Source organism: Numida meleagris, chromosome 16 (genome assembly GCF_002078875.1).
Source record: "Numida meleagris isolate 19003 breed g44 Domestic line chromosome 16, NumMel1.0, whole genome shotgun sequence".
Taxonomy (NCBI): domain Eukaryota; kingdom Metazoa; phylum Chordata; class Aves; order Galliformes; family Numididae; genus Numida; species Numida meleagris.
The window spans coordinates 3,010,975-3,034,130 of NC_034424.1; the positions used below are offsets into that span (position 1 = coordinate 3,010,975).

General features: G+C 49.8%; 2 protein-coding genes across 2 annotated transcripts in view; one reads left to right on the forward strand and one right to left on the reverse strand.

The window, feature by feature from the left end:
- The window catches only part of PAPPA (pappalysin 1), a 175,090-nt gene extending 163,824 nt beyond the window's left edge, over window positions 1-11,266 (forward strand). The window contains exon 22 of the mRNA XM_021414277.1: window positions 5,048-11,266. Within this exon, the coding sequence (XP_021269952.1) occupies window positions 5,048-5,155 (108 nt within the window). The 3' untranslated portion in view covers window positions 5,156-11,266. The remainder of the gene's footprint in view (window positions 1-5,047) is intronic.
- Window positions 15,599-23,156, reverse strand: part of ASTN2 (astrotactin 2) — a gene marked incomplete at its 5' end in the record, with an annotated part of 265,286 nt that continues 257,728 nt past the window's right edge. The window contains 2 exons of the mRNA XM_021414154.1: window positions 15,599-16,514; window positions 22,592-22,775. Of these exons, the coding sequence (XP_021269829.1) occupies window positions 16,277-16,514; window positions 22,592-22,775 (422 nt within the window). The remainder of the gene's footprint in view (window positions 16,515-22,591; window positions 22,776-23,156) is intronic.

The window sequence follows — 23,156 nt, forward strand, 5'->3', positions numbered from 1 at the left end:
GCCATTCTGGGTCCACCGGTGGGGCTGCTCCTGGATGGGACCCAGTGGACATTGATGACGGTCAGCTGGGTTTAGGTGAGCTGTGTCTTATTACATCAGGCTTGCTGGCTTTGATGGGGGAAAGCACAGTTTAAAGAGGTGCAGATAAGAGAAATTCAGGATGTTCCCTACAAGCTTCATCTTCGCCTTTCCCAGGCCCCCTCGAGAGGTGCCCTAGGTGTGAACCTGCATACCAGCCTCCAGAGTTAAAAGGGGGCTCTTTTTTTGCTCCATAATCTCCAAGCAGCCCTTGTGACCTGAATGCCAAAAACCACTGGGAAGAACATGACAAGATGCATTTTTGTCCCACAAGGGCTTTGACAGGGAGCAAAATACTCCCCAGCGTTCAAGCTGTGAGGGTCTCGGGGCCGCGACACTCAGCACCGCCTGCCACGCTTATCTCGATATGCCGTGTTCACCGCAGAGGCTCTGTGTGCAGCGGGGTCTTCATAGTTCCCATTCATCCCGTCTGGGAGATTTTGCAAACACTTCAGAGCTGAAGTCTAACAACAGGCTATTTCCCAACACTTTCCATGCCTCCTCCCCTGCTTCCCCCTGCCTCCAGCCCAGACCCGATGCTGCCCTCCCTGGATGGGAGGTGGAGCTGGGTCAGTGTGATATGAACGTGTGCGAGGGGTAAGCTGCAACCCTCTGCAGAAGTGTTTCCCACCCCTCCCTGTACCTGTCGGCTGTTTCTTCTGTCAGTGTTCCCACACTGGACTTTCTCAGCAGGAATCTGTCTTGGGATATCACCAGCCTCTTTAGATAGGATTTATGGCTCTTGACTCGTTTCATGACCTGGGTCCCGTTTCTGCACCGCTATATTTTACCATTGTCTTTGCTCCCATAGTCCAGAACATGGCATCAAGGGCAAATGCAGCCCTGCTTCCAAAAGCAGTGTGAGTTTTGGTCATGGTCTCATCACCTGGCATGGGAGAGTGCTCCCATGCCTTCATGGAGGACAGAAGTAGGGGTTCATGCATTGGACACATTGGTGCTGAGTTGGGAGTTGGATGGTGTCACACCCCAGGCACGTACAATTGCACCACCAGTACATTAGGTACAGGCCTGGCATCCCATCACCTGCAGCAGTGTGGCCAGAACTCCTTGAGCAACTCACTGGGAAAAATGAAGGGTGTGGGGCAGTCCAGGTCATCCTTGCTGTACCATGCATGCTGCCAAGGTGACAAACATGAGCATGTTTTGTCTCGAAAACAGGCTTGTAGTCCTCCGTGCTTCAGGTGTGGCCCACGTTCCCCTGAGTGCTGCTGATCCAAGCCATGGCTTTGTTTCTGGATCACCTCCAGGAGATGTGTGCGTGTGTAGGGGGAGCGTGTAGGTGTGCAGAGCTGTGTTCTTCACTTTGGTCTTTCTCAGATTATTTTAGGTAGCCTGTGGAGACTGTATCCTGCAGTACTCCATCCAGTAATGAGCCAGGCCCTAAGCTTGATTTTCAGCTTTTCTTCCACGCTCTCCTTGATATTAGCCATAGCCAGGTTTCCTCTGTGGAGAGAGGTAGGGGAGCACAGGACTTGACAGATGGAAGGAAGAGGAGACAATTCTTTAATACTGTTTTACAGTGGATATATCTCAAAATTTCAGTGCAAATCATATGTGTTGTTTAATGACTTGGGCTTTCTCCAGTCTATTTAAAATGAAAGGCAGCAGTTAATCTTAGAGTCCATGTATCAGGGCTCCACACCTAAACAGGCTATCATTCAGAAAAAAGCACAGTATTTATTATTTGTAGCACATCCAACAGCTTTGTTCATGATCTGTGCTCCACAGGACTGCCACAGAACGAGCCCAAGACAAAAGGCAGCCCTTGTTCTAAGGCATTTTAAGGCTTCTCTGTGCTGGGCACTTCTGACAATCCCAGTAGATGCTGCGTGTGGGTTCGATTCCCTAAATACCTCAGGTCCTTGAGGAAATCAAATGTTTAATTGTTGTAGATGATGTTTAAAGTGGAAATCCCGCATCACTGTTTAGCGTTTGGCAAATTTTGTCCTGTCTAATTTGACTGTGGATGTGCTCACTCCCCATAAAAATCTTTGCCTTTTCACATAATAGAAAACTGATCTCTGGAGCTCGCTGCCGTAAGAGAACTATTCATCTCTCTGGACAATAGCACTGTAAAAATTAAATTGCATTAAAAAATCTGTAAAGGTCACCAAGTGAATGAGGCTAATCTGATCAGGAAGAAACCCTCTGCCAGGCAGGCTCCCCACTGCTGCGACTGCTGCTGGGCCGTGCAGCGCTGCTTTTGGGCCGTGGCTGTGCCCCAGAGGGACAGCTTCTGCTCTTCTGTCCGTGACCGCTGAGAGAAGACCAGAGGGTTTCTAGGGGACAGCACATGGGAAGACACCTCCCTAGTGGCTCCTTCTTCCCAGATATTTTCTACAGTGCACTAACAATCTATTCTCTTACGTGGAGCTTTTGTTCAGATGGGGAGGAGAGGGGATGCGGGAGGTAGAGCACTCCAACGCAACACCAAACTCATGCCAGTTTGGGTTCCTGGGGTCACAATTTCAGCACAGCCCACAAAGTAAGTTAGGGAATGAGAGCCAGCAGTTCAGAGACATGGTTATGCAGGGCTTTCACTCTTGGCTCTTGTTCCTCCAAGAGAAATGTTAGCGTTTATGGGATGTCTGCGCCAGTGAGAGAGGGTGCAGTTGTGCTCGTGTGCAGAGAGCAGCGGAGCCAAAGAGCAGTAAGGTGATCATGGCTAATTTCAGCCACTTCACTGAAGTGCCTGTGTTCAGCGTGTTGTTCCTGTGTATCCACCTTCTCTGTGAGCCTGTCTTTCTCCATTGAATGCAGGGACACTGAATTGCCTTTGTTAGAATGTTACAGACAAATGTAGTGAATCTAGGCCAGGGAGAGGAAAAAAGCTTGATCAAGACAAATGAAAGAACCAGGAGCCCAGATCTCGCCTCCAACCAGTAGCTCTGTTGTACAACAGGAAGGATTTTTTAAGTCAAAATCATTGCCAAATCCGGGCTGAACTGAATGATTCAGGATAAAAAATAAAAGGGAAAACTCCAGACATATCTGCATGTTTTGTTTGAGCATTTTCTAAGTGAAGTAAGTTTTCATTCCAAGACATAAATTTTGCTCTGAATAGCCCTTTTTATTTTGGTCTTGTAAGGAAAGGTCGAACCTGAACTGTAGCAGATAATCTAAACCAAAATGTTTCCCTCTCTGTTGAACGAAATAAGTCAGTTCCTTTCATGTATCATTTTGTTCTCTGCAGTGTTTTAATTCAGTTGTTAGACAGTCCCTCTGCAGCCTCCTTCCCGAACCCCACTGTTTACAGACTTCTCCATTTTCCTATCTGAGAATATTCATAACACTGTGATATGGAACAGTCCTACTGTGGCTGGCTTCTGTTGGATCCAGTGACCCTTAAGCTCCTATTGTTTTCTGCAATTTCTAAAGCTTCTTTAGTATCCGGTTACTTGAATCCATTTGTTTTTAACCTTTTGGACTGTCTCCTTTGCAGCCTCCACATTTGCACGTTGGTAGACTCAGGTTATTCACTGCTTGGTTCTTCAGCTCGTAAGTCACCGAGGCCATAGGTTGGTGAGGAAGGTCACGTCTTCTGGGAATGGAAGTTGAAAGCAACAGGAGGAGGCTCTCTGAAGCCTGGTGTGGTGATGAGTGTTGGCTATTTAATGTCTCTGTCAGCATGTGCCTGCCGTAGGCTCCCCAGTTGTGAAATAAAGACCCACACCCCTCTGTCCCGTTCTCATATGTCAGGAGAAAAGCACGTAGTGATGGACGTGCAGGGACACGTAGGGGAGGACTTTGGGAAATGACGGCTGTGTGCTCAAGCACAGCGCTTAGTCTGCATTCCTAGATGTGCTGGTGGTGATGCACAGGGAACGGGCATACCTTCATGGCCTGGGGAGATGCGTTTGTGAGAGAGAAAGCAAACGTGTGGCAGCAAAGCCACGGACAGCAGACATGGGGAGCACTGAACAAGTTGTGGCACTGTCTGGGAAGGAGTGTTAAGGAGGGGAGTGAGGTCATTCGCTCAGTCTGCTCAAATGAGAGAAATTCTTGGGAATTCACTTCAAGACAAGCAAGGCACTGTTCCGCTGGCACCCCCTTTTCTTTATGTGAAAGAGATGATGCAATATGCCAAAATCAACGTCTGCTAGCCAGGCACTGCAGTCTTGTTTCAGCTCCTTCCCACACTTCTGCAGAGATCGTGGTCAGATTTTATCTGCACGTAGCAGCGACTCACTTGTATTTCTTTGCCGTTTCTCAGTGCCCGCTAGCTGCATCTTTTGCCCTTAAACTCAACAGGTATTTAGAGAAGTCTGTTTGCCGGGTTGCATTTTCACTGATCTGCTAGGAAATGAAACCTAAAACACTCATAATTGAGCACACAAATATACTTAGGCACGGAAACAGGACCCAAACCGTAGGGCCCTACTGCAGAGTGGTGCCTTACAGAGGGGAGGTTATGGCCCAGGAGCAGGGTTCACCAAATCCCCAGGCTGGAGGTGGGTGGAAATGCTGAGCTGGGAACTGCTGGGCATAATGTTCGGTGAGACTTTGAACTGGTCATGTGCGCTGGGAGTTTGGTGGCTTTGCCATCACTTGGTGTTTGTAGGCTTTAGGAGAAGGATAGCCCTTTAGAAGAGGTTGGCAGCATAACGCAGGCCCAGAATTTTGGTAGCTACCCCAAAAGCCTTGGGGTTGCTTGCGTAGTACATGTCTCCTCATTCAGCTGTCCACATGCCTTACCTGAGCTGTTAAGGAAGGATCTGCTGACCAGTAACTGCACGAGCTGAACAGGCTCTTCTTTATGCTTTTCACAGCCTCTCTTAGGGACAAGTGGCTCACCTGAGGCCTCAGAGTGCCTCTGAAATAAATCACCATAAAAAATAATGCAGCTGCAGACTCCAGCTTATGTCTGAAGATATCACTCCAGAGGTCTCGTTTGTTCTGCATGGTACTGTGTATTCCCTCCTTCACGTGCCTGTGTTTCCTTCCCCAGGTTACTCCCTTCCCTATGTCCTGTGACCTACAAGGAGAGTGTGCTTGCCGGGACCCCAACGCCCAAGAGCACAATCAGAAAGATCTCCGTGGCTTCAGTCTTGGGTAACACCAAGCGACGTGGAATGGAGGACCACAGTGCTCAAGGCAGGCTAGGAGAGACACCACATCCCTTTTGGTATCATTTTTAACATTTAGCTGCTCAACTGGATGGCATTTCTGCACCAGAGACCCTTAGATTCAACCAGTCTGCCTTTAATTTGTGTCCAAGGAGAACTTAAAGTAGGGGTTTATGTATTAACTGTATCTTAAATAGTGATGACAAGAAACAACCAAGAGTCAAGTCGAGAAGACTTTCATGTATCAAAACAGCATGTTATGCCCACCTAATTTGAACAGTTCGTATCTAGATTTAAGGCGAGAAACAAGCTATTTATGTACACATATTTATAGAATTAAGTAGAGAAAGAGAGAAAGAGTGAGAGATTATGATCAACGCAAAAACACTTTCCCCTCTCCAGCACTCACAACTCAGACCATTCGTGGAAGAGGCTGTGCTCTTGGAGGACTCCGGGCTGAGCCTTTTCTGATGCTGAATGCCAAGGTATCTCATGCTCGGGGCACTGACGTTGGGGTGGGGTCTCCACAGGGCTGTGCCTCTTGGCAAGCGACTTGCCAGGCGCCCAGTTGGCTCGAGACGTGGGACGCATCTGCTCCTCACAAGAACGCTGCTTCCAGCCAGAGAGCTCAGCAGACTGCAGTGACCTTTCTGTACAGCTCCTCCTTCTCCCCCCTACCCTCAAAAAGCAAACAAAAAGCCCCCTTGTCACCTGGCCAGAAGCCACAGGGCTGCTGGGATGTTTCTCTGCGGAGGTGGGCAAGTGGTCCCCCAGTGGAGCCAGGGAGTGGGGAGTCAGGACTGGCATCAAGGAATGTGGATGATTGCTTCTGAGGAGCAGAGAGGGTAACTCACCCCCGCACTTGTCATTTGAGCATGTCTGCTGCTGCTACTCCTGCTGCTATGTCCCATACAACTAGTTTCCTTACTGTGTCAGGACAGGGTGAAAACAACCCCATGCAACCAAACAGTCTGCCTTAAAGCTTACCTATAACCTGCCTTTCAAACCCTCTGGTCTCTTCCTCAGCATTGGGGCAAGAAAACAGGACACCAGCCAGCCAAAGGAATCTGCTTTTTGGTCTCCACCCACCACAGGGGTTTTCTGAACCTCCTCCACCCCACTCTTATGGCTGTGTATATCTAACAACTGCTTCATGCTCTTGTTTTCCTAGGAGAGGGGAAGAGGAGGAACTATGTGCTATGGGGAGACAGTGTTAGAATTTTGGCCATATTTGTCAGTATTAAGCATCCAGGCCTGTAGGTCAGACATCTTTGAAAGACTGGGAGCTTAGCTGCTTGTAATCTTCCAGCAGGAAGGGCATTAGCTGCAGCAGCCCTCATAATTCCCTTTCATATAGCTCCATCCTCCTGTTTCAGCCCAGAGGGGCTCGCATTGTGCCAGAGTCCTGGGGGCTCATTTCATCGTAGGGTTCATCATCACACTGAGTCACTGAGATGCCCAATGCATCTTAGTGCTATTGCTGCTGTTAAAACCATCCCACATAAAGCCTAGAGATGTCTTCAGCATGGCCTGGGCTTGTCTCTTGCTGCTTTGGGTTCCTGCTGCAAGGAGCACACATCTGGAAGAGCATCTTCCCAAGTGTTAACTCTTCCTGTTCCTTGGCACTGTCCTGCCTTGTACAATTTACTGGGAAAAGATAAGTTGGAAAGATTTTTTCCTACTCATGCTTTTTTGAATATTCAGGCACTACAGCAAGGCAGAAATGTTAAGGGGAATCGTTTCGCTCATGGAGATGGATGTAAAGATAGGTAGGAAAACTAGAAATGGAAAACTGACAGAGTTGTAGCTGCAAAGAGCCAGGCTGTTCTCACCCACCGTTGAGGTCGTCTCTGTGGGAATAAACCAGAGAATAATCTCAAAACCTAAAATCTGGAGGCCTGGAGAGCAGATGAGCTTAAGAAGGTGAGGAGCTGTCTGTTGGGAAGCTCCTGGAGAGGGCCTGGCCGTGGGAGCCGTGCGGATGGCTCTGTACCCACCATGCAGGGCACTGGGGAAAGGGCAATGCAGTGGGATCAGGGCTCCTTCTATGGAGCTAGGCTGAATGGCTGCCAGTGTAGAGAGCATTAGCAAAAACTAGTCCTGGGCAAACTTCCACTTGTGCTCCTTGCCACCTAATTAACAGTAGAAGTAAGTAATTGGGAGAAGGTTGCTTTCTTCTCAGTCGTTCATCCTCCTGCTTTCTGCCGGTGGTTTGGTTCATGTGCCATCCAGCCCATCAGAGGAGCACAGCACCTCTGAACCCTTTCAGGCTGCCAGCTCATCAGTACCTGAGGCATCTTGGGAGGATCTCTCCCCTCCACACCATGCGGATTTCACCCTTGCAGGAAGCCCCACTTCAGGCCCTATGTGCATCCTGATGGCAGACCAGTTTGCAAAACTCCTTTATCAGTTCTGCAGCTCAGCGTGGAGGAGATTTTCCATTTGCTTTTCCCACCTAGGAATTGCCCAACAGAGACAGGTCTGTGTTAGCGTTATTGCCACTTGCTGCTGTGGGCTCAGGGCCCTCTGAGTGACTCTGTCCAGCCAGGGCCAGCCTCTGCTCGCAGCAGTCCGGGGACAGCCAGGTCCCTTCCCCGCACGGAGGCCTTCCATGCTGCTATTTGATGTTTTTTTTTTTTCCATTTTGGCACTGTCCATCTCCTCCAGCGGGGCTGAGAGTACCGCGAGCAGAGGTGCTGCTCTGAGTCACCTTAACTCATGTTAAAAACGCTACATTTTAATTTTTCAGGGGGATCAGATTGCATTAAGGGGAACAAGGAGAGGGGACCCATGGGGTGCAGATGCCTGTCCAACTGGATGGCCTTGCAGCATCTACGACTGTAAGGACCTTGACTGCCTGGTAGAGTCCTGGGGGACCAGCCTTCATGATGGTGGTGGACATCCAGCGGGAGATGAGAGGGTGACAGAGGGCAAAATCAAACCAGAAAACTGGGGGAATAGGAGAGGGTGCTCACGCTGATGAAATTTAGCTGCTTATAAAGTCCAGGTCACATAGGTGCCAAGAGCATCTCTGCCACAGACTGTGAGCCAGGGCTGTTTCCAGAGGGACACCAGTGGTCTCCATGGCCAGCGGGAGGACAAGCTGGAGCAGAAAGCAGTGAACGGTGCGGGATGGGGTGGGAAACTCCTATCAGCTGCTACCCCGCTCCCTCCCCACCCTCTCGCAGATGGGCTGAGCTGGTGTCGTCCCGCTTTTCTTGCATCTCCTGCTGTCCCCTCCTAGGCTGAGAAAGGAGGATGGCACCAGAGGACTCTTGGAGTCGGGTTCCAGCTACCTCCCTTCCGGTTTCGGTTTCACTTGGTTGTAACTGTCGGTTTGTTCTAGGTTTTACCTGTGTTTAAGAAAAAAAGAAAAAAAAAAAAAGAAAAAAAAAAGAAAAAAAAGAGAGAAAAAGAAAGCCAATAGCCAACAAAAGTTTCTTGCTACAAAGGATTCAAATGGGAAAAAAAAATAATAACAAAAATAGGAGGAAAGAAAACCCGCATAATCCAAATCCAAGAAGAGCAAAGCCTATTTTTGTGTGTTTGAAAGGAAAACACTGATTCTGCCAGCTGAGTAGAGCTAGATACTTAAGTGTAGATTTCCCTAGAAGTACTGTGAGGATTTATAACATTGTCTGGTTTTGTTTTCCTTGTGCTTTGTGATAAGTCCAGGAACTAAGGCTAAGGTATTTTTTCCCCTGGTATATTGTTGTTTGGGGGGAGGGGGGGGAGGTTCTTTTTTTTTTTCCCAGTTTTTTTTTTTTAAGTGAGTATTTGTGCTTATTTTTACATTATCCAACTGTACATATGCATTTAACCAGTATTTCACTGTGCTCTAATTACTGCACTCAGAAGCACTGCACAGTCTGAATCCCGAAGAGTTGCGAGAGGTTGGGAATGAGCAAGAGGGGAAGGGGAATGCTGCTCCGCGAGCAGATGGGTGATCCCATTTGTGGGAAGCGGGGTGCTGAGTTCCCCTTCCTGCACTCCCACCCTATCATTTCCACTCGAGACCAAGCTAGAAAACAGGAGGTGTTGTGGTGAGGTCAGGCGAGGCTGGGATGCCCAGGGGGTGTTTCAGAGCTGGAGATTAGTCCTTTTCATTTTTTTGGATGCCATGGAAATTGCCACCCCTTTGGCCTCGTCTTGACCTCCCCTGCTCAATCCATGGATGCCTCAGTGACACTCGGTGGGTGTGTTTGTGTCACTGGGAGGGGACCCTCTGCCCGGCTTAGACAATGCTCTCAATATCTTCATGGTCGTGATCTCGGTGGTCCCATGTAAGTCTCAGTGGTGCAATGAAGGTGATATCCTTCACGTTTGTTCTGCGCCATCCCATCATCCGGCTGTGACCATCTCCCTTGAGTGGACAGCTGGCCTTGTGCACCCTGAAGCCCAGGGACCAGTCCCCTTGCCACTGGAGGCCCCTGACCACTGAGGTCAGTGGGAGCATGACTGAGGCTCTGGTGACCGAGGCTCCAGCAGGCCCAGGTGGCCCAAGATGTATTTTCTTGGAGCTACAGCTGATTTGGGCAATCGGAGTTTGTGTTGGGCTATTCCTGCCACCTGGGGAACCGGTGTTCAAAGCCCCTGGTTGTGTCAGCAGGAGCAAAGTGGGGCCTAAGGTTTCGTTTCAGTCTTAGTTTCGCAAGCCGAATTTTTCCCCTTTTCACCTGATCTACACATCCAAGATTCATTGAGAATAACAATCGCTTCTTCTGAGGCCAGAACCAAGAGCTTGCGTTGGCTTCATGTGACAGACGAGGAGTCTTGGTGCTACTTGTTGGTGTTGTTAGTCCTGTTAGGTCGAGATGCAGAGCTAATGAGTCCAAGTTGTCTTTGGTTCCCATTCTGGCTTGGGTTGGTCTTTTGTTTTTTCATTCGTTTGGTGAGGCCACAATTCAGCCACCCGTTTCCATCTTCTGAGTGTAAAGAACCAGGGCTTTAATGAAACATTTCACCAGCAATTAAAGAGGGAATTGGAACCATTGTGGAGTTTGCATTGTACGGCCTCTGTAATTACGTACCTGTCTGCAGATGATAGGCTGAATTTTGCTTCCACCAAGTCAACGGGGGTTTTTGTTGTTGTTGTTGTTGTTGTTGACTTCACTGGGAGCAGGATTGAGCCGTACTATATATATAAATATATATATATAAATATATATATGATATATATATAATATTATATGTGTAATATTATATATATATATCAGTGTAATATTTACAAATAAAACTGTGATCTCGTCTAGAGAAAAATGTATTCATATTACCAACTGCTCTTCCATATTTATGTATCATATTGTATCTTTTTATTATTGTTATAATTATTATGATTATTATGGTTATTATTATTATTATTATGGAATCTTTCTTGGCACCTTTTGGAAGCGACGTCAACCAATACTCCAATGAAGTGCTGAGGATCTATTTTCACAAGAATTCTACTGGTCTACTGTATAAAAGAGAAAAGAAAAAAAAAAAAAAAAGAAACAAGCAAAATACAGTTCAACCCTTAATTCTGTACCTCACGCCTGTACGTTTGCTGCTCCGATTTTGGGTTTTATTTTGCGTTCGTTTGTTTTTAACGGATCTAATTTAAGTCTCCAAGCAATATATAAAGATGTAAATAGTAAAGCTTATTTATTAAGATTGTCATCTTTTTTTTAATTTATATTTACACAGTTGTTCATCTAATTTATTTTTTTTTTTTCAGTACCGTTTTTAACCGTTGTCCTTTTTTGGTTCATGAGGTTTTTGTTAAATCATTTTCACAGAATTTCTTTATACAGGTTTTTCTCTTTCTTTTAATAAACAACAACTTCCTCTGGTCTTTCAAAAACAGGTCATGTTTCACTCAAAAAAGAAATTTTGTCAGATTCATCAGAAATATTTTGCCATTGTTGATTCCTATACCCTAAAGTTCTATATTATATAAATATATAATACCTTGTATGCTTAAATATTTAACTGTGTGATTTTGTATATATCTTCATACACATGCTCACACACATATGAGGGTTAATGTCCCCAGATGCTGGGAGAACAGAGAATCAGAAACACAAACAATATAAGCTTGTATTAAAGAGTTCTGAACTGGACCGCTTGCTTTTGCCGCGTCTTTGCTTTCGGTCGAGCTGGCCCCGAGCATCGCCGGGTTGTGTTGGGGGTGAGCATGGTCCCACATCTGCATGCACAGCTGTATGGGCCGTCCTGCCCACGTGCCCCCGTGCTTTGGTTTTGGGCAGGCTCTGTGGCACTCGTGGTGTTCTGGTGGAGGTGGCAGCGGTGGGTGGAGGGAGGCAGCACCCCTGGGGTGTTGAGTGGTTCCCTCCCAGTGGGTCTGGTTCTGCCACCAAACCCCGAGACAGTGGGATCTGTTGTGAGGAATTCCACTCTGCCTCAGTTGGGAAACCTTTAGGAAAACATTCAAGCCCATAAGCATGCCTAAACACTGCTCGGAAAAGAGCGCTCACATGTAAAGGCGTGCTGGCTGCATTTCGTGCGAGGGGCTGTTGGCCTCCGTGACACCGGGGGCTGTGCCAGGCTGCAGCTCGGCGCTGCCATGACCTGTCTGCCACCGAGCCCATCAAAGGACGCGGTGCTGTGCCCCTGCCCTCTGCCGCTTACGTTCTCCATCAGCTACTCAGCACTGTCATCCAGAAGATGAGTCCCAACAGGAACTCGCCATGACTCAGGGGTATGACCTAAGCAGGGAGGAAGGCTGAAAGCCATCCGCGTGCACCCAGGGGCTGAGCGTGCCAGACACAGAGCCCTGTGGGCACTGAGGAATGAGGCTCTGAGTCCCATTAACATCATTTTGCTGAGCAGAGTGATGGACGGGGCTCAGATCCATGCCCGCCCCACAGCAGGACCCCACTAGGCGGTGCCAGGACCATGGTGCAGACCCCAGCCCACCTCCCAGCTCAGAGCTGCTGCAGTAGGCAGGGGAGAGAGTTCGTGCTGCTGGAGCTGGGAAATGTGTATCGATTCAGCATTTACAGTGTGAATTGATCCAGCATCGACATCTCCCAACTGGGGATGCGCACGCTGTCAGGATAGGTGCCATTCAGCCCTGACAGTTATTGACTCCCTGATCTTGAAGAGAGTCATTGTTAACCCAGTTAACTCTCAGCCTTATCAATGATTTAACTCCTCAGGGAAGCCCAGACAGGACAGGGAGGCTGGAGAGGACATGGGGCATGTGAGCAGAAGCCTTAATGCCGGCTGTGCCACTCTCAGGTCTTTTTGCTTTTGTTGCTGTTGGACTGTAATAGCAAACAGCTCTGTCTGCCATCCTGATGTATGTGCACTACAGAAAAGCAATGCTTTGCCTACTTTTAGGAGTGTGGCAGTAACACTGTTGTGTGTAAAGAGGCTGTGGACTGAACAACGAATGAATTCCACACTGCACAGCCTATGGGGTGCTTGGGGGCAATAGACTGAAGGGCGGCAATAAATTAATTTTTTTACACAGGCATAAGTGAATCAGTAAAAAAGATGTTTTGCATTTTAGCTGTCAAAATCCACTGCAATATTGAGTGGGGGGAGAGAGTGACAGCACGTGGTGCTTCTACACCATCCCTGCCAGTGGTCAATGTATTATTAATGGCATATAAGCACGTCGGGCAGCCCTGTCAGTAGAACACACTGTAGCTAAAAAGGCCTATAAGTGGTGTATTAAATGGTTTGTGTCTACAGCAATACATAAATCAATTAGCTGTGCATTGAACAATCTATTAAGCATTAATAAAGACTTTAAGACAGGAGCAACCTGTGGAGGCGGCTCCTGCTCCTCACACATGCACAACCACACGAGCACAATCAATTGCGGTGTGCGGCCAAAACAACCGTTTCTACGTCCAGTTTGTGTGTCAGTCTGGAAATCAATCGCTAAAGAGCGGGAGAGGGGCAAAAAATACATCAATATCTGCATTGAGAAAGGGCTGGTGGCACTGCTCGGTGAGCAGGCCCTAGGGCTGTGGCAAGATGTTAAATGTGGTGGAGGCCAAGCAAGGAGCATCGCTTTCCTATCAGGCCCAAGCTGCTATGCCAGCTAGGCCGTGCCACCAAGCACTGTGGGGGCTGCAGACTCTCGTGCCACCCGTGCTGCCCAGCGCTGTTCCTCAGCTGCCAGGGCCTAAGGCGCAGTGCAGGGAGGTGAGCTGGTCCCAGGCCTCTTCCACGTCACCACCTGGCCCAGAAGTTTGCTGATAAAACACAGCCAAAGGGTCCTAAAAGCGTTACGTTCATGACAGGCAGTACCGTGTCAAAACAGTTCTGAAGGTCTTGATCTTCTAGGTGACTGAGGCCCAGGGAGGACCATCAGCAGTTAAAAAGCTTTCACAAAATCTGTTCTTTTTTTTTTGTAGGTACAAAGTCATGTCATCAGCAGTCAGTTATCATCTGCAGCCTTCTGATCATTTTACTTAGGGTGAACCAAGGCCTGGTGCCAGCAGCCACATGGCCACTGCAAGCCACCACAGCCCCCTCCTATGAAGCTATTACCTGCCAGCTGACCTCCACGGAAGCTACCCCCTGCCCCCAGTTGTACATTTATTTCTAAGAAGCATGAAAGCTTCCCATCCCAGCTGCTGCCTGCTTCCCCTTGTTAGCCCACAGATGTTCTAAAAAAAAAAACAACAAAAAAACGGGGCTGGTGAGGATGGGTGTGAGCACATGGAGGGCGCTGGGTGAGCAGTGTTTGCAGAGGAAGCCCCTCGTGCTGCTCCTTCCCTCTGGGGCACGCACGGGGATGGCCACGGTGCACGCTGCATGCAGGCACAAACCCATGGGCCAGCATTGCTGGGCTGTGACTGTGACTGCTTATCCTGAAAGCCTGAGGGTTACATTCTCCAAAGTTTCCAGCTAGAAAACACAGAACCTTCCTTTCAGCTGCGAGACGAAGGATGTGTAACCTCAACGAATTCCTCGGCTTTGTTTGGCTTGGGTACGCAGCATCCGCGGCCACAGGCTGCCTGGGGCTGGCGCTGGGCTGGGAGCTCGATGCGCTCCTCGACAGCTGAACGGCTGCCAACTGCACGGCCACCCTGCCCCAGCGCTGCCACCAGCATCACCAAGGATGTGAGCGGGCTGTGGCACATGGTCCCCATTCCCAATTCGTACAGCACTGCAGTTGTGGCAGTCAGGCATCCCATAATAGCATTAGCCCTGTAACCAGCAGGATACCCCCATCTGTCATGTCATTGGTGTCACGGAAAATGCCAGCAGTGTCCGTCAGGTCCGTCAGGCCGGGACACCAGCACGTTTGCACCCTGAGGGTTTTTGCTCTGTTTTGCTTCACACAATAGCCAAGCTGAGCAAATATTGCTGCGATACCTCCTCTCACAGCAGAGCTGCCAGTTCCAGAGGTGCAAGATTTGGGAGGTGACTCTGGACGAGGCCAACAGATGCAGTTTGGGTAAGATGGTGCTGAGCTGCATCGGGGCTCCTCAGACCTGGGCAAGGAAATGCAAAGTGTGCACTGGTCTGCAGCAAGTTGAGATCGTCTCCTCCATCCCCACAAACACCCCATCAAGAAAAGGAATTAACTAAAAAAAGGCTCCCAGGCAACCTGCAGTGCTCTTACTCCAAAGGCTGCTGTGTCAAGGCAGCATCTCTCATGAGCTCCAGCAGGATGCTGACCAGGTGCTGGAGGGCTTCCCAACCTGCAGCATCCACGTGGCTCAAGACAAATGAAGAGAAGGAAAAAGGGAAAACCAAGAGCAATGTGGGAGACACGATCAGAATTAGCCAAAGCAGGCAAATAGGTTTATCTCAAGAAGAGTAAGTCAGTCTCTGGCTGAACTTCCTCCACATCAAATCCTGCACCTTTGTTTGGTTTCAAAACATGTCCATTTTGAAACTCACCTCCTGCTTGTTTCCTTTTACTTTAAAGGGTTAAATAACCTGGAAAAAAAACAAACAGAACTATTTGCTTAGGGCTGACTGAACTGATTCATTCAGCCCACAGTGTTTCCTCTTCCCCCTCCAGCCCCCCTCCAGGTTTGTTGTTTTGCTTTAAAAAAGAAAAAGCAATAGCTTTGGGCAGCTCTGATTTTTGTTTTTGTTTCCTCTCACCCTCCTGCACTTATGGGTTTGGCGACCAGACTGAAAAATCCATTACCCACACAGATCCCGGGCCAGCCTAACCCACATCTGACAGTAAAAGAAACCAGATTCTCCATGTCTTTTTAGCCCCTGGCTTCCTTCTTGGGCTTTCCCACACATCTGCAGCTCCCAGCGGGGCCGGGATGGGTGCTGGGCAGGGCCAGGACCCTACACAGAGGCTGCACTTTCCCCTCCTCTCCCAGTGCCTGCTCTCGGGGTCAGCGCCGGTCTCTGGCCATTGGGTTGGCCATTGGGGATGTCCTCTCCTCCCGGATGAAGCGGCGGCGAGACAGCATCAGGAAGAAACACCAAGGAGGCACGAAGACGGACTTAATATGAACCTTTAATGCACAGAACGAGCTGCCGGGAGCCTTGCGAACGAAGGCACGGAGCCATTCTGCCACCTCGGAGTGGTAAAAAACCCCCAGCGTGTCCGCAACGTCCTGGCACCTGCCCGGCCTCCACCTCCGGGCCGCGCGCTCGCAGCTGGGATGCTCCTGGCGTCCTTGGCCAACGCGGCACCAGGTCCCCGGCCCCATGGCTCCGGGTGGGCAGGGCGGGCAGGGGGATCCCCAGGCCCAGCAGCTCCCCCCCGCAGGCTCTGGCTCAGCCCCTAGCGGGTATCTCCTCCTCGCAGCGTTTTGGAGCGTGTAGTCCAGGAAATTCAGTAAGAAAAGATTAAAAAGGAGAGACTTGGACGCTGAGTCGTATCAGGTGTTGGGTTTTTGTTGGTTGTTTTGTTGTTGTTGTTGTTTGTTTGTTTGTTTGTTTGTTTTTCCTCTGGAAAAAATTAAAAAACGAAAGGAAAGGAAATGAAAGTCCAACTTGCAGATTTCGTGTTTCTCTGCCATTGATGTGGGAAAGTCCGGCTTGGCCTCGCTGTCCCCTTTCTCCCCTCCGAACACCTCCCGTCCCCGAACCCCAGCAGCACTCAGCACATCACGAGTCCTCGACTCCTCGGAGTCCCTCTGCCTCCCACAGCTCCAGGCCCGCACCGTCCCTCACCGCCCCTTGGATTCCCCGTAGGTGTTGCGCAGCATGGAGACCATCTTCTCCTCGCACGTGACTTTGGTGTCCTTTAGGATGCTGTACCAGACCATGCCAGGCGGCCGGACCTCCTCACTGCGGCAGAACAGGTAGGGCATGGTCTCGGTGCGGCTCTGGATGTAGGCGCTGCGGAGCAGCGTTGAGCAGTGACTGCTGACTTTCTCCAGCCTCCGCAGGATCAGATGTGCCTTCCTGGGGGGAAGAACCAGAGACAGAGGTAGAGGAGTCCCCATGGGCACGCCTGGCTTCCACCACTGGCTCTGTCTCACGACAAGAATCATACAACCATAGAATGGTTGGGTGGGAAGGGACCTTACAGTCCCCCGAGCCCCACCCCTGCCATGAGCTGGCTGCTCCCCCCAGCTCAGGCTGCCCAAGGCCCATCCATGGCCTTGGGCACCTCCAGGGTTGGGGCACCCACAGCTCTGGGCAGCAGTGCCGAGGCCTCAGCACCCTCTGGGTAAAGAATTTCCCCCTCACGTCTGACCTAAATTCTCTCTTTTAGTTTAAAGCCATTTCCTCTTCTATCCCATCATTATCTGCCCATGTAAAAAGTCACTCCTGCTTATAAGCTCCTTTCAAGAAGGCCACAGTGAGGTCTCCTTGAAGCCTCCTCCAGGCTGAACACTCCCAGCTTTCAGCCTGTCCCCATAGCAGAGGGAACATCATCCAACCTCTGAGCATCTTCATGGTGGACTCATGCCCAGCTTTTATCCACCAAGTCCTTCTCTGCAGGGCTGCTCTCAGTGAGTTCTTCTCTCAGCCTGTACATGTACCTGGGATTACCCCAACTCAAGCACAACACCCTGCACTTGGCCTCGTCGAACCTCATTAGCTTCAATGGATGAGACCCACGGCCTGAGACACTGCCTTGCCTGTTTTAGGCAGAGAGCAGCTCTGTTTCATGTCAAAGTTCACAGCACCATGCACGGGGCTGGAGAGACCTCAGGTCTGAGCAGCAGAGCAGCTCGAGTGCCCTCAGAACTCAGTGCCAGGTGGTCAGCACAGTGCCACATGTCCATGGTCTCCTGGCTGTCCTGCAGCACACCGCAGGGACCCCCAGCACTGCCAGCCCACGAGCGCTGCCTTCCCTGCTCTGTTTTCCCAAGTCTCCAGGAGGCAAATGGCCCGAGAGGACTGACACTAGAAGAGCGAGGAGAAAAAGCACAACACACGAAGACAAAACAAAATAAACCCGTTAGAAACCAAGAATCCCCTTGTGGGAGTCTGCAAAGTGCTAAATCAAACAAAGGGAGGGGAAGAGGGTTTACTTCAGTGGTCTGAAAGTCTCAAGATCACAGATTATTTCCTCTCCCTCTGGTGCCACAGGAAAGCTCTGGATTTGGGGTTAGGGGATTTCACAGTTCCTGAAGGAATGTAAATTCCCGATAATGATATGTCAGAGGCAGCGCTGTCAGTCAGCGAGGCATAAACACGGGGATTATTTGATTATGGAAGCCGAGCGGTGTTGCAGCCTGGGCTGCGAGCTCCCAGCGAGGAGCAGCACCAGCAGCACCCATTATGGGATGTCGGGAAGGACAGCAGATGAGGCACGAGAGCACCTCGGCACCACCTGCCCGCTGCCACTGATCCCCCCATTCACGCACATGGAATTCCACGGTGGCATCTAATTCTCTCAGCAAAGACTCACTGATTAAAGCTCAGCTCAGCAGCAAACCAAAATCTGTAGTGACGGGTACCACCACAAGGCCAGCACACCACCAAATCACACTTGCTGCTGGTGGTAGGGACTAAAAGGGATTCCACCCATCCTAATGCTGAGAAATTGTTTCATAACATCTGCTCGGACCCTCCCTTTCTTTCAGGGGAGGTTGGCCAAACGTAGGGCCCACGCGCTCCATGTAAGATGGACTTTTCTGTGAGCAAACAGTGCTTGGGAGCAGCGCACTGAACCAGACCTGCCTCTCCCTCAAAGGTGTAACTATCATTTTTCCAGGGCCATAGCTCTATGGTGACCCTTATTTATCATAAATCATCTCTATTGCCAAAAGTGGGTTCTGCCCCTTTCCCAGCTTGTCCCTGCCCATTGGCTTGTGCTGGTGCAGGCGTCTGCCGGGATGAATGCTGTGCTGACATGGAGAAGCTTCCCATTTGAAAGCCAATCAAGCATCCCCATGGGTTTTCCCCCAAACTGGTGCCTGGTCCAGCTCACCATGAGGCGTTCCCAGGCCAACACAAGAGGAGAGCAGCAAAAAGGGGACATGGCCACTCCTTGAGACATATCCCAGTGGTGGTTAACAGTGACTTGGTCCTAATCTGTTTGAGGGGTGGGCAAATGCTCACACACATCTGCTGGCCAAGTTCTTCTCTTTTTCTCCTCCCATCCCACCGCCTGTCTGTCTCTTCCCCTCCACAGCCCTCCTGGCCCATCTCTCGCTTCCCTCCAACCTAGCCTGACCATTTTCCTCCATCTCCCTTGGTCTTCCCTACCCTCCCACTTTTCACTACGTGTTCCACCACCCCACGATCACCTGGATTTTGCTAAAAATGACGAGGTTGCCTTCTTCTGGTAGACATATGGGTCTCTTGGCCAGGCAAACACTCCCATGTGTGAATCATGGAATCATTTGAGTTGGAAGGGACCTTCAGAGGTCATCTGATCCAAATCCCCTGCAATGAGCAGGAACATCTACAGCTCGATGAAGAGCAGCAGAAGCCCAGGGCTGAACCATGCAGACCTATTGGTCTCTCATTTGCTGCAGGCAACGCTTCTTGGCTTAGTGGTCTTCACACCTGTGGTATCTGAAGTTGTGCTTGGTGCAATCAGCCCCAGGAAGGGGACACAGCACATGATGGGCTGGCCCTACAAGGATGCTGAGAATGCACAGCACCGTGGCCCATGTGATGGGGAGGGAGGGAATCAGGTCCCTCACTTTTAGTTTCCGGTACCAAAGCCCCAATTTTGATGGGTTTCACTGCTTTCAGACTGAGTCACTTATTTTAGTGGGGTAATGAAGTCATGTGTAAATATTAGATTTAGCTTTTGGCTGTCAGCTGTTCCCTCTTAAAAAAAAAATAAGGAGCAAGAGAGACAGAGCGGGCGAGGGGAGGGGTGAGAAAGGGAGAGAAGCTTTCTGGCGAAGGCTGGGTAATAAATTACAGGAGCAGCTCTTGGGCTGCCAATTTAACACCATAAATCAAGCCCTGGGTATTACCCAAGTGCTCCCTGCGGAGGGCTGTCGGGTCAGAACGACCACCTTTTCAAATACTGGAAATGAAATCTTCCTAAATGCTGACCAACCTCATCCCTGCCAGAAACAATAATTTATTGCCTTATTAAAGGGCAGGAATTAGGAGAGGACAGCAGGGGAGCGAGGCGGGGGTCATTTTCAAGGCCAGATCCCACCTCTCAGCCCTGCAAGGGATGACGCAGCCCCTTTTTGCCCCCCCACAGCCCAGCTCTGCTGCAGGGTGTCCCCACTCTGGGTGTCCCCAGGGACCAGTTCTTGACTGATGGATTTAGGAGGTCATCGCCCAAGTCATCAATGGTGGAAAGAGGGATTCAAATAGTGATGGCTCCACACGGCTGCTCCCCTCTTGGTGCAGGGAGAGGGGGGGGAAGGGGACAGGGGGCTGCCAAGGAAGGTGCCAAGTGAGAGGGAGGACAAGCTTCCTCTGTCCACTGCAGGAGAGTGTGGCTGCCTGTCTGCTGTGTTCCCATATGGGGCGATTTTGTCATAAATTCAGATTTTTCCACTCTACTGAGAACTGACCCAGGTCTGTCAGACCCTCATCTGAGAGGATAATGAGTCCGGGACTCGATGGCCTCTTATCACAGCCTCCCATCGGTACATTGCATTCCCCTCGGTACCAGAAGGCAGCTGCTCTGGGGATGCACTGATCTCCTGCGGCCATCCCAGCTGCTCCATGGGGACCTGCCCGAGGGAAGGAGAGCTGCAAGCCCCGCATCTGGACCTTGCTGCTCCTGGTAGCCACAGGCAGGGGCACAGAAGGAAGATTTTAACCTAATTCTTTCTCCTGCCTCCTCCTAAAAGCCAGGCTCTGTTTGCAGTGGTCACAAGGATTGTCCAAAAATACAGTATGAGAAAATAATAAAGAAATCTCCCTGTTGCCATGTCAGGAAGCGCGCTTGCTGCACCGATCCAAAGGTCTGAATGCACAGTAGCATTAAACCTTCACTGCTTTAGACAGATTCCTCTGTTTTGTTGGAACAAATTAACTCTGCGAGACTCACTTGGTGTTTGTAAGAGGAACGGGGGGAGCAGGAAAGGGGTTGTTGTTGCCGAAGGAGACGAGCAAGATGAAGCAAGCCAGGTGCCAAGATGCTGCTGACCACAGAAAGTCCTGGTTTAGGGCCACCTATGAGCTAAGTTTTTAATGTCTCCTTAATGTAAACCGTCTGGTTGGGACATCTGGCTGTCAGCGTGTCTTCTCGCGAGCAGCTGTTTGCAGTAACCTGTGGCTTTCATGGAAACTGGGCTCACGAGGACTCCAGTGTGATGTATTTATTACACGGAGGCAATCAACTTCCCTCTTGTCGCTCAGTTTTATGAGCGAACATTTACTGCGAATCTGAGGCTCATCTGATAAACATTTCAAGGTATGAAAATGAATGTTCCCCTGGGAAGGAGAACAGCCCGTCAATTAAAATCGCGTTACGAGATGGCCTCCCTTGGCAAATCCTCGCTACGTCAGTGCCTCCGCTTCTGTCCCAGCTCCCGGCGATGCTGGGCGGGATGCAGAGCTCTGCTCTTGTCACAGTCTGGCACCGGCTGCCGCCGCATTCACAGATGCTTCCCCTTGGCTGCACGTCGTGCATTGCTCAAGTATGGAGCTGGGGCACACGAGCTCTGCTAGGGATCATCTGCCTGGCGAGGAAGGCAGACAGAGCCGAATCGACCACTGGCTCCAGATGCAGCTTGGTATGGAGTGGAACAATGCGGGCAATTTAAATGTCACCTTGCAAATCCGGCGGCTCAGTGTAGGTATCAGGGTAGCTAACATGCAGCAATAAGTTGGATCTCAAGTGACAAAGGAAATAAGAAGAGTAAGAAGAGTGTAAGAAGAGGCTGATGGCCCCCGGGGGCTCACAGAGAGAGGAGCAGTTGGAAAGGACAAACAAGTCTGCAGTGTCATCAGAGAAGGAGGAAGGCGGTGGGAAGGAAGAGTGGCTCCATGTCAGGCGCTAATGAGCTATCAAAGAAATTATGACCAAGGTCATTTCTGTAGGAGGGCAAGCACCAGGCCAGCCTGGATTTATGTCCGGGAGAGGAGAAGCTGTTGTGAAGTACCGTTATCCTGGTATTATGGACAGGTCCTCACTCGTGTCCAACAAGCAGACAGGAGTCGAGGAGAAAGAAGGAAATCCTTTTCCAGTTATTCACGGACAGCCCAACCCCACTCCTCCATCTTTCCCTGCTCCAGTTTGTCAGAGAACAACAAAGAATCATAGAATCACAGAATCTCAGAATCACAGAATGGCTTGGGTTGGAAGGGATCTAGTTCCAGTGGTTGCCAGCCACTAAATCCGGCACCAGATCAGGCCGCCCAGGGCCCCATCCAGTGTTAGATGAGGATGATTCAAGAGCAGTGTCTACAAAAGCTTCAAGGCTCCTTGGATTCTGTAAGAGATCTTAAGTTGTCCACAGGGCTATGACTACTTCCAAACACTTCTTGCTGAGTGTTTCCCAAGGGCTATGTCTAGCATAAGGCTGTATATAGGTAACAGATGAGGCACTGTGCACCCATGGCATCCTTGCATGGTGCCAGGGGCACCACGGGAATGAAATTTAGGAAGACCTTCTTAGCACCACCATCAACAAGTTGAATTATTGTTATGGGAGAGTGAAGGTGGAAAGGGAAATATTGGAAATATTTACAGTTTGTACAGCAATTATGCACCACAGTGAGGATAAAGATGTGTCAGGTCCGATAGAGAAATCAGGAGAAGGGAAAGTCCATGAAAAATACCACCAAGTAGAGACAATTTTACCCCTTAGAAATTGCTCAGTTGTTGATCCCCTCTGGTAATATCCTGTTCCTGCTTTACACACAGACCATTCACTGTCCCTGCTTAAGACCCAATGGTCTCCCCATGGTGTTCCCAGAACCCTGCGTACCACTCAGTTCAGGCTGGTTTTCCACCCAGCTCCTAGATGTCCCACAAGCATTTATCAAAGACCAAGCAGGGTCAGGTCAACACCACTGGATGGTGAACAACAGGAGGGGACCTCTCTCAGCTGTGAGGAGGCAGCAGGGCCGGAAGGACACAGGATAAGGGAGGGTACCTGGGCCCCAGCTCGTCCTCGCTGCGCCAGACGAAGTCTCCGAACTTCTCGTAGTGGGAGTTGTAGTGGTGCTGGACTCGGAACAGCATGGAAGCAGAGACCTCCATCAGTGTGTTGTAGGCTGTCTGCTGCTCCTTCCCGCTGGTGTAGCCGTTGTAGAGGTTGTAGATTTTGTCAGCTATCTCTGGAAGGGAGCAGGGGACAGGATTTAATGAGCAGAGGGAAAAGGGACAAGTGGAGCCCTGGGCAGGGCTGGCAGGAGGTGCTGGGATGACTGCAAGTGCAGCTTGATTTATTGAACAAGAAGGTGCATTTTCTGCTGTAGAAAAGAATATCTTTACAGAAATGAAAAATGCACAAAACCTCACTTCTTTCCCTTTCTCTATAGCCTCTCATTTGCTCTCCTTTGGGTTTTTTTGTTATTTTTTGGAAATGCTTATCAATAACACTAAAGAAAGCATTAATCGAAACTTTCTTTTGCGTGCTTTCCAAAATAGAAAGAAAGGAAATAGGAAGCGTGCCTTTTTTTTTTTTTTTTTTAACACAAATCTTTTAAAACTTAAAA